The sequence below is a fragment of the Chiloscyllium plagiosum genome, unplaced genomic scaffold (genome assembly GCF_037043375.1).
Source record: "Chiloscyllium plagiosum isolate Xiang-an unplaced genomic scaffold, Cpla_swu_hap1 HiC_scaffold_28, whole genome shotgun sequence".
Lineage (NCBI taxonomy): Eukaryota > Metazoa > Chordata > Chondrichthyes > Orectolobiformes > Hemiscylliidae > Chiloscyllium > Chiloscyllium plagiosum.
The window spans coordinates 27915511-27927198 of record NW_028270166.1 but is presented as its reverse complement, the minus strand read 5'-3'; the positions used below and the strand labels follow the sequence as shown (position 1 = coordinate 27927198).

Below are 11688 nucleotides of genomic sequence, written 5' to 3'. Positions count from 1 at the left end.
CACTTTTGTGTGCATTTCTTTGATGATTTAATTCCTTAAATATAATTTCTAACAAAGTATTTTTAAATAATACAGTAATATGGAAGCTCACTTGAATATATGAAGAAATATATTTGACTAGTGATATGACTAGTTCTGAATATTTGATGGCTAAAATTAAGAAGAAAGCTGATATACTATCTTTTTTAAAAAATAATCCTAACACAAAAATGACAAACTTGAATACTTTTGAAACGATAATAGGTCAAAGCAGGTACATGGCTCTCAGTAGCATCTCCGGTGCACTATTAACGGGCCATCTTCTTCATAATCCTTTTGGCGAATCCATAAAGACTGGAAGGAGTGTAATGAGGCCAGTATAGAGCCACCAATCCAGACAGCATACTTCCTCTCTGGGACAGCGTGGATTTTGGGTTTAATATCATGGGGGGCCAGAGGAAAAATCTCTTTGCAGAAACGTACATTAAATCCATCGAATAATGTGGTGCCTCCACTCAGCAGAACATTATCGTACATTACATTTCTAATCTGGGGCTCGATCCGTTTCAAACTATTGCTGGTCATGATGTGGATACCTTCTTGGTTTGACCCCATGACCGATGGCTTGAAGAGAGCTTCTGGACACTTACATCGTTCCTTGCCAATAGTAATGAGATGACCATCAGGGAGCTCATAGTCCACAAGGTGGGTTCCCTCATTTCTATAATCCACAGCCACATAGCAGCATTTCTGCTTGATGTCTTCGACAATGTACCTGCCTTTCTCATGAAACGCGTTGCCAGCCTCACTCAGCAGCTTGATCAGGTAAGTGGTGAGGTCGTGCCCCCCCAGGTCGATTCGACTGATGGCATCGGGCATGTTGTAGCCCTCATGGACGGGGACAGAGTGGGTCACGCCGTCCCCAGAGTCGACCACCAGCCCGCTGGTTTTACCGTAAGAATAGACGGCCAGCACCGACTGGTAAGAGACGTGCATGGCGGGGACATTGAAGCGCTCGAACAACAGCTCGGCGATCTTCTCCCTGTTGGTGGTGGGGCTGAGGGGAGGGTCTGAGATCAGGATGGCGTGTTCCTCCGGAGACACCTTCAGATCCTCATAGAACACGTGGCGGAGGAGATCTTCCGCCGCGGTCCAGTCCACGATGACTCCTTGCCGAGTTGGCCGGATCAGTTTGAGGTCAGGCTCGGTCGAGACCGTTCTGCCCACAGTGATGCTGTTCCGCTTACTCCTCCCTCTCGGGTAGCCCACTATTGATCCGAGAACCGAGTCGGGTCTCGGTTGCCCGGCGTAGCCCACTTTACAAACGCCCGATCCCATGTCAATGACCAGTGCTCCCGTCCTCCGGGTGCAGCAATTCGGATTGACTCTGGTCTCCGCTTTCATCTCAGAGTGTGTGTGCCGCTCCTGCCCCATCGCTAACGATAGAGACTTCGACACTTTACACTTCCAATGACCTTTGGACATTTCCTTCCGTGCAGCGGAGAAAGAATGCAGGAGTTAAATCTTTTCATTATCAGAAAGAGGTACATCACAAAGTCAAGAATCGGTCCGATTGTGACGTGGGTCGGTGAATATTTTGTTGGTCGTTAATTTTAATTTTTTTCTTGCCCATTCTAGTGATAAAATACATATATGTAAAACCAGCACGATGCCCAAATTCAAAACGACACTGATGGAATACAAGCACAATTAGAACTGAACTGCCCCTTCCCTTCAGAAAGCTGAAGACTTCTGGAGAATTGCGGGAACACAGAACAATACAGCGCAGAACAGGCCCTTCGGCCCTCGATGTTGCGCCAACCTGTGAACTAATCTAAGCTCACCCCTCAACACTATCCCATCATCATCCATGTGCTTATCCAAGGATTGTTTAAACCTCCATAGTGTAGCTGAGTTAATTACATTGGCAGGCAGGGCATTCCAGGCCCTGACTAATCTCTGAGTAAACTACCTGCCTCGAACATCTGTCTTAAATCTATCATCCCTCAATTTGTAGTTATGCCCCCTCGTACACGCTGACACCATCATCCTAGGAAAAAGACTTTCACTGTCTACCCTACCTAACGTTCTGATTATCTTGAATGTCTCCATTAAATGCGCTCTTAGCCTTCTTCTTTGCAATGAGAACAGAGGAGAAAGTGAGGTCTGCGGATGCTGGAGGACAGCCTAATGAGAACAGACCCAAGTCTCTCAGCCTTTCCTCATAAGACCTTCCCTCCAGACCAGGCAACATCCTGGTAAATCTCCTCTGCACCTTTTCCAATGCTTCCACATCCTCCCTGTAATGGGGCGACCAGAACTGTACACAATATTCCAAGTGCGGCTGCACTAGTGGGTTTTGTATAGTTGCAGCATGACATCACGGCTCCGGAACTCAATCCCTCTACCAATAAAACCTAACACGCCGTATGCCTTCTTAACAGCACTATCAACCTGGGTGGCAACTTGCAGGGATTTGTGTACATGGACTCCAAGATCCCTCTGCACACCCACACTACCAAGAATTTTTCCATTGACCCAGTACTCTGCCATCCTGTTATTCTTCCCAAAGTGCATCACCTCACATTTAGCTGAATGGAACTCCATTTGCCACCTCTCAGCCCAATTCTGCAGTTTATCCAAGTCCCCCTGAAATCTGCAACATTCTTCCAAACTGTGCACTACTCCACCAACTTTTCAAACTTACTAACCCATCCACCTATGCCTGCATCCCAAGTCATCTATAAAAATGACAAACAGCAGTGGTCACAAAACAGATCCTTGTGGCACACCACTGGTAACCGGACTCCAGGCTGAATATTTTCCATCAACCATCACTCACTGCCTTCTTATAGAAAGCCAGTTCCAGTCAAAACTGCTGAATGACCCTTAATCCAGTGCCTCTGCATTTTCTCCAACAGTCTACCATGTGGAACCTTATCAAAGGCTTTACTGAAGTCCATGCACACCACGTCAACTGCTCTACCCTCATCCACATGCTTGGTCACTTTCTCAAAAAACTCAGTGAGGTTTATGAGACATGACCTGCCCTTCACGGAACCATGTTGACTATCTCCTATCCTGTTTCTAACCTCAGTCCATACTACCTCAGTAGAGTCCTCATCAGAAGTTCTTTCAGCCACCGTTATAGTATCCTTGACTAACAAGGCCACACCTCCCTCTCTTTTACTGCCTTGCCTGTTCTTAATGAAAGATCTAAACCCTGGAACCTGCAACATCCATTCCTGACCCTGCTCTATCCATGTCTCCGAAATGGCCACAACATAGAAATCCCAGGTACCTATCCATGCTGCAAGCTCACCTACATCATTTCGCAACCATCTGGTGTTCAAGTAGACACACTTCAAAACAGCTTGCTGTCTGCCAGCTCCTTCCTGCGACCATGAAATCCTGTCCATACCCTCCCTACTGTCATCCTCCTGTGCACTGGAACTACACCTCAGATTCCCATCTCCCTGCTGAGCTACTTTAAACCCAACGAATAGCACCAGCAAATTTCCCACGCAGGGTATTAGTACCCCTCTGGTTCAGTGAAAGGCTGTCCTGTTTGTAGAGGTCCCATCTTCCCCAGAATGTGCCCCAATTATCCAAGTACCTGAAACCCTCCATCCTGCACCATCCCTGCAGCCATGTGTTCAGTTGATGTCTCTCCTTATTCCTTGCCTCACTATCACGTGGCATGGGTAACAAACCAGAGACAACAACTCTGTTTGTTTTAGCTCTCAGCTTCCACCCTAGCTCCCTGAAATCCACTCTATCCCTCTTTCTACCTATGTTGTTGGTACCTACCTGGACCACGACTTGGGGCTGGTCACCCTCTCCCTTCAGAACACTAAAGATTTGATCTGAGACATCACGGATATCACGGACTCTAGCACCTGGTAGGCAATACACCAATCGTGAGTCTTGTTCGTTCCCTGAGAGATGGCAAATGGAGCTTAATACAGAAAATGTGAGGTGATTCATTGGGAAGGAGTAACAGGAATGTAGAGTTAATGGTAAGATTCTTGGTCGTGTAGATAAGCAGAGAGATCTCAGTGTCCAGGTTTATAGATCCTTGAAAGTTGCCACCCAGGTTGATAGGGTTGTTAAGAAGGCATAAGGTAGTTAGCTTTTATTGGTAATGGGATTGAGCTTCGGAACCATGAGGTCTTGCTGCAGTTGTACAAAACTCTGATGTGGCCACATTTGGAGTATTGCATACAGTTCTGGTCACCGCATTATAGGAAAGATGTGAAAGCTTTGGAAAGGGTTTAGAAGAGATAGGATGAAGTCTAGTATGGAGGGAAGGTCTTACGAGGAAAGGCTGAGGGACATGAGGTTGTTTTCAGTGAGGAGAAGAAGTTTGACAGGTGACTTAATTGACACGTATAAGGTAATCAGAGGGTTAGATAGGTTGGACATTGAGAGCCTTTTTCCTCGATGGCAATGGTTCGCACAAGGGGACATAGCTTTAAATTGAGGGGTGATAGATGTAGGACAGATGTCAGAGGTAGTTTCTTTACTCAGAGAGTAGTAGGGACGTGTATTGCACTGCCTGCAACAGTAATAGACAACTTTAAAAGGCACTTCGATGGTCATTGGATAGATGTATGGATGAAAATGGAATAGTGTAGGATAGATGGGCTTCAAATTGGTTCCACAGTCCGTGCAACATCGAGGGCTGAAGGACCTGTTCTGCGCTGTAATACTCTATGTTTTATAACCAGTTGGGAGTACTCACCGGGTCTGGCAGGATCTGTGGAGAGAGAGAAGAGATCAGCCTGGATTTTCCAATGGCCTGATGGTCCTTATTCCAGCGCAACTGAGTGTTGAGCATTGGGGCCACCATCTCCAACTCCAGAGGAATTGTCTGGGAAGTTCAAGACTCCACTGGTCAAGTTCCTCATGCCTGGAAAAGTGTGGGAGAATCAGAAAAGTTTCAGTGAAATTTAGCAAATAGTTGCTTAAAAAAAGTCAGCAGGAGTAAGCCATCCGGCTCTTCAAGCCAGCTCGGCCATTCAATACGATCATCCAACTCAGTGCCCTTTTCCTGCTTTCTCCTCAAATCCTTTGATCCCTTTAGCACCAAGAAGTTTGCCCAACACCTTGAAAACATTCTAAGTCTTGCTCTCAAAATAGAGAATTTCATCGGTTCGTAACTTTCTCATTGTCTCAGCCTTAAACTCCTGAGTAACTTGTTCAACTACCTCACACTGGGCACCTCAGCACCTCACTCTACGGCAAACCCACGGATGATCTTTCAATGCTAGACTTCTCCAGCTTCCACCCGAAACATATTAAAACAGCCATCCCCTATGGACAAGCCCGCCACATACACAGGATCTGTTCGCATGAGGAGGAACTTGACGGACAATTGGTTGTATTCAAGGATGTCATCATAAGAACAGAGTACAATGCTCAACTCATCGACCACCAGTTTCAACGTGCCATAGCGAGAAACCATAATGACTTCCTCAGGAGACAGACATGAGCTGCAACTGTCAGGGTACCCTTCGTTGTCCAGTACTTCCCAGGAGCCGAAAAACTATGCCATGTTCTTCACAGCCTGCAACACATTATCAATGAGGATGTGCACCTTGCCAAGACCTTCCCCATAACTCCACTTATCACCTTTAAACAACCACCAAACCTCAAACAAATCATCGCTTGTAGCAAAGTGCCTGGCTTTCCTGACAACACCATACAACCTTGTCACGGTAAACGCTGCAAGATGTGTCAGAGTGTCGACACAGATACCACCATTATGCATGGGGACACCACATACGGCGCAGGTACTCATGTGACTCAGCCAACATTGTCTATCTCAAACACTGCAGGCAAGGATGCCCTGAGGCATGGTACATTGGTGATACCGAGAGGAGCTGAAAATGTGTTGCTGGAGAAGCGCAGCAGGTCAGGCAGCATCCAGGGAACAGGAGAATCGACGTTTCGGGCATAAGCCCTTCTTGAGGAATGAAGAAGGGCTTATGCCCAAAACGTCGATTCTCCTGTTCCCTGGATGCTGCCTGACCTGCTGCGCTTCTCCAGCAACACATTTTCAGCTCTGATCTCCAGCATCTGCAGACCTCACTTTCTCCTCATGATACCGAGCGGAGGCTACGGCTACGGATACGGATGAATGGACACCGCACAACAATCGACAGACAGGAGTGTTCTCTCCCAGTCGGAGAACACTTCAGCGGTCCGGGACATTCGATCTTGGACCTTCAGATCACCGTCCTCCAAAGCGGACTTTGGGACTGGTGACAACGAAATGTGGCCAAGCGGAGGCTGATAGCCAAGTTCGATACCCATGGGGATGGCCTCAACTGAGACCTTGGGTTCATGTCATACTACAGGTGACCCCACTGCACTATATACACACACACAGATACAGACACATATACACAGGCACTCCTACACACATACTCCTACACATTCTCTCTCTCTCTCACACACACACACACACCTACAGACCCATACACTCATGCAGACCCTCTCTCATACGCTCACACATACATTCCCACACTCACATATGCACCTTCGCACAGACATATACCCCTTTACACTCAACACACATACACACACTCTCTCACAGACACTCATAACCCCCCCCCCCCCCCCAACCCCACCATACACACACACATTTGTGGGGTGAATTTGTACATGCAGAAATACATTTTATTGTGCTCAAAAACTGCGTGCATCCATGTAAGATTCTGTAAATGCATTTTTTTGGATTGGAATCAATCTGACCATTGTGTCACAGACAGTCTCACACAGGGCAGCTCACACCTTCAATGCATTATCTGGGCCGACATGACACCAGTTGTTAACGTTTACTTGAGAATGTATCTTTTAAAAAAGTTCTGCAATATGCATATGAAAGAACTGAAACCAACATGTTCATTCTAAAAGATGAGAGACTTAAACAAACAATCCAAGTCTTTTTCAACGTATAATTCCAGTTGCATCACGCTGTAAACTTTTACTATAAATTCTGTGTCTTACAATCTTATACTCCACAACTACCTGATGAAGGAGCAGTGCTCCAAAAGCTAGTGCTTCCAATTAAACCTGTTGGACTATAACCTGGTGTTGTGTGATTTTAACTTTATCTGACACACTGCCAACTACACCTCCACCAGACCCCTTCCTCTCTATACCCTGAACCAATCAGAAACTTACTTCTCCTACAGCCAAACCAACCATTCCTTCCACCAACTCCGCACTTAATCCCCCTTCTCAATGATGATCACGTTCCCTCTTTGCTCTGTACCCGATCTTCCTTCATATTCACTGGATACAATCCTCCCTCCCCAATAGCTGCTCAACTTCTCCCTTCCCTTACTATCAGATCCAATCGTCCAGAATCTGATACCCACCCTTCCTGACCCTCCTTTCACTGGACCTGATTTCTTCACTCACCCCAAACTATTCTTAAACACTGCATCACATCGCTGACACTCCTCCCTCCTTCACCCTTATACCCTCTTCCCAGGTGGCATCCTCCCCAGCTGGCACCCTATATAGAGTCATAGAGAGGTACAGCACAGAAACAGATCCTATAGTCCAACTCATCCATACCGACCAGCTATCCTAACCTAATCTCGTCCCATTTGCTAGCATTTGGCCCCTATCCCTCTAAACCCTTCCTATTTGTATACCCATCAAGATGCCTTTTAAATGTTGCAATTGTACCAGTCTCCACCACTTAAACAGCAAAGGCAGTAACTGTGCAGATTCATGGCTATGTCAGTTTTCTTTCTCTCTCTCCCTCACCGACCATGTCTATTGTTTGTCCTTCTCCCTTTTAAAAGTGCCATTGTTTCGACTTTTTTCTCCAAAGTACCAAAACAATGCAACAGCATATAAAATGTTAGTTGTTCCTCCTGGAATTTAAGGAAATTACCTCCAGTACCTAAAATACCTCAAAAAGGAACAGCTCTTACAGCCACAATTTTTTTCTGTCCTCCATCTTGGATTACCCAGAATCCCTATGTACTCAAAAAAATCAAAAGAATTGCAGATGCTGGAAATTGGAAACAAAAACAGAAAAAAAAAATTTTGATGAAGGATCACTGACCCAAAATGTTAACTCTGCTTTCTCTCCACATATGCTGCCAAACCCACTGAGTTATTGCAGCAAATGTGGGGGTTTTTGCTCCCTACCTCTACTCAACTGGCATCCTATCCCTTGGCACCATGCTCTTACCAAACTGGTAGCCTAATTACCAGGACATACCTCTCCCTTAAAATTGCATTTACATTATGTGCTTATAGTTTGATAGCTATCAAAGTGACTTTAAATGCCAGATTACAGCAGCTAACTGCTGTGAATGGGAAACATCCTTCCTCCAAAATTTCTGCGATATGAAAGAACTATAAGCATAGACATACAGCTCTGCATTTCTGAAGCAGCTGTGGTCAGAATTGCATTGAAACCCCTGCCTTTCATAAGAGCATGCCACTCCTTGGAAAATATAGCCTTTCATCTTCCATCAGAACTGGGAAATATTAGTCATGTAATAGGTTTTAAATAAATCAAATGCTGGAGGATAGAAAAGCACGAAAATGAAGCTTTGCAATACAGCAAAAGACAAAGATTCTACAGATACATTGAGTGTAAGAGGGTAACCAGAGAAAGTGTAGGGATTCTTAAAGGTCAAGGAGATCATCTTTGTGTTGAACTCCAGGAGTTGGGAGAGATACTAAATAATACTACACATCTACACTGTGGAGAAAGAAATGGAGGCAAGAGCAATAAATTTTGATCTTTTGAAAACAATTCACATTACAGAAGAGGATGTTTGGGAGGTCTTAGAGAATACAAAGGTGGATAAATCTCCAGGACCTGATCTTATGTACCCCAGAACACTGGGGGAAGTCAGGGAGGAAATTGTGAGACCACTTGCAGAAATATTTGCAACATCTATAACTACAGGTTTTGATTAGGTTCCCTACAGTGTGGAAACAGGCCCTTCAGCCCAAACCGACCCTCCGAAGAGTAACCCACCCAGACCCATTTCCCTCTGACTAATGCACCTAATATTATGGGCAATTTAGTTTGGCCAATTCACCTGACCTGCACATCTTTGGATTGTGGGAGGAAACCAGAGCACCCGGCAGAAACCCACACAGACAGGGGGGAGAATGTGCAAACTCCACACAGACAGTCGCCCGAGGTTGGAATCGAACCTGGGACCCTTCTGCTGTGAGGCAGCAGTGCTAACCACTGAGCTATCGTGCCGACCCCAGGTCAAGTCCACACCAACCCTCCGAAGAGCAGCCAACCCCTTCACCTAACACTACGGGAAATTTAGCATGGCCAATTCACCTAACCTGCACATTTTTGGACCGTGGGAGGAAACCCACGCAGACACGGGGAGAATGTGCAAACTCCACACAGACAGTTGCCAGAGGTGGGAATTGAACCTGGGTCTCTGGCGCTGTGAGGCAGCAGTGCTAACCACTGTGCCACCATGCCTGATAATTGGAGGGTGGCTGATGTTGTAACTTTGTTTAAGAAAGGTTGCAAGGACAAACCAGGGAACTATAGACCCGTGAGTCTGACTTCCGTTGTGTATAATTTGTTGGAGTGATTTTAAAAGTTAGAATTTATAGATATTTAGAGAGGCAAAAAATGATTAGGGATTGTCAGCATGGATTTGTGTGAGGTAAATTGTTTCCCAGATTTGATTGTGTTTTTTGAGGAAGTTATCAGGAAGCTTGATGAAGGCAGAGCAGTAGACGTTGTTTACTTGGACTTGCGTAAAGCCTTCAACAATGTTCTGCATGATAGACTAATTAGTAAAGTTAGGTCACATGGGATTCATGGTGATCTTACCAATTGGATATATAATTGTCTTAATGGCAAGAGGCAGAGAATGATGGTGGAAGGTTTCTTTTTGCACTGGAGGCCTGTTACCTGCGGTATTCCACAGGGATCGATTCTGGATCCTTCTATGGTTGTCATTCATATAAATGATTTGGATGAGAATATAAAAGGCATGGTTATTAATTTTGCAGATGACACCAAAGTTGGTGGCATAGTAGACAGTGAAGAAGGTTTTCTAAGATTACAAAGGGTTCCTGATCAAATCAATCAGTGGACTGAAAAATGGCAGATGGAGTTCAATCTGGATAAATGCAAGGTTTTGCATTTTGGTACAACAAACGAGGGTAGGATTTATACTATTAATGGTGGGGTATTGGGTAGGGTTGTAGAACAAGGGACCTAGGGGCCCAGATACATAGTTATTTGAAGTTTGCATCACATATAGATATGGTGATTAAGAAGGTGTTTAGCATGCTTCACTTCATTGCTCAGTCCTTTCAGTACAGGAGTTGGGAAATCATGTTGAGGTTGTACAGGAGATCTTATCTGGCATACTGTATCCAGTTCTGGTCATCAGTTATTAACTGGAATGGGGGATTTCAAGACTAAAGGGCACATTTTTAAAGTGTGCGGAGAGAGGTGAGGGGCAAATTTCTTTTACACAGAGGGTGGTTCACATGTGAAATGAGCTTCCTGGGATCTTCAAAAAACATGTGGACAGGTACATAAAAAGGAAAGGTTTGGAGAGATATGAGCTAGGAGCAGGCAGGTGGGAATAGTTTAATTTGGGATTATGTTCAGCAAGGACAGGTTGGACTTAAAGGTCTGTTTCTGTGCTGTATGACTGTGACAGATATTAGATGACAAAATGACAAAATTAGATGACAGGGTGGACAGAGTGAATCTTACTAGTCGTGTTTATTGGTCTGAAGGCGTGGCGTCACATCGGAGTTATTATGTTAAAATTTGACTCACTTTTGTTGTGCGATTACTACTTTCCTAAGTCCTGTTTGTGTGCTCTACTGTGGCTGTACAACAGAAGCTTGTAGCAAAAGAAATAACTTGGATTCTATTATTACTCTGATAGTGCTTGGTGCACAGATGTTTTTGGATTATATTCAAAACAGTAATATGTCTGCAGGCTCACATGCACTTAATGCATCTTCTGATACCACTAAATGTCTGTCTCATACATGTCTAGTGATTCTGGGAGACATCACTTTCACTCGGTGATCTCTGTTCAAACGGCCATCGTCTTGCATCTTTGGAAAACCTTCATGATATCAGATTTGAGGTCCCCAAGAAGGCAAAGACTAAACGGAAGACCAGAGTTGAACACTCAAAAGTCTATGTTTTGTAGTACTTTGTTAAGTAACATTGGTTATGTGGATTATATCACGCCCTAGGACCATATGGGTGGGTGTGTGTGTGTGTGTGTGCGTGCGTGCGTGCGTGCGTGTGTGTAGTGAGAGGTCCAGCGAAGGCAGACTAAAGCAACTGTTATTCTGACCATTTACCGAATGGAAATTTGCAGGAGGAAAAGTTGCATAGACTACATTGGAACAAATGGCTGATGGGGTAGAACAGTGGTTCATTCCCCTCTAACCTTAAACTGATGCCCTCTAGTACTCAGTTCCCCGACACTGGGAAAAAGACTGACTGCATTCACCCTATCCATACCTCTCATGATCTTATAAACCTCTATAAAGAGGATCTATAAAGGTCCCCCATCAGTCTCCTACGCTCTAAAGTAAAAAGTCCTAGCTTGTCCAATCTCTCCCTATAACTCAGGCCATTGAGTCCAGGTAACATCTTTGTAAGTTTTTTCTGCACTCTTTCCAATTTCGTAACATCATTCAGTGGACTGA

At 44.9% G+C, this 11688-nt stretch overlaps 1 protein-coding gene across 1 annotated transcript; it reads right to left on the bottom strand.

Annotated features, from left to right (window-relative positions):
- Positions 1-264: 264 nt before the first annotated feature.
- On the bottom strand, positions 265-1405 carry LOC122565299 (actin-5-like). The gene has a single exon (XM_043721109.2). It carries the CDS (start codon positions 1381-1383, stop codon positions 265-267), a length of 1119 nt encoding a protein of 372 aa, XP_043577044.2. The 5' UTR covers positions 1384-1405.
- Positions 1406-11688: the final 10283 nt, after the last annotated feature.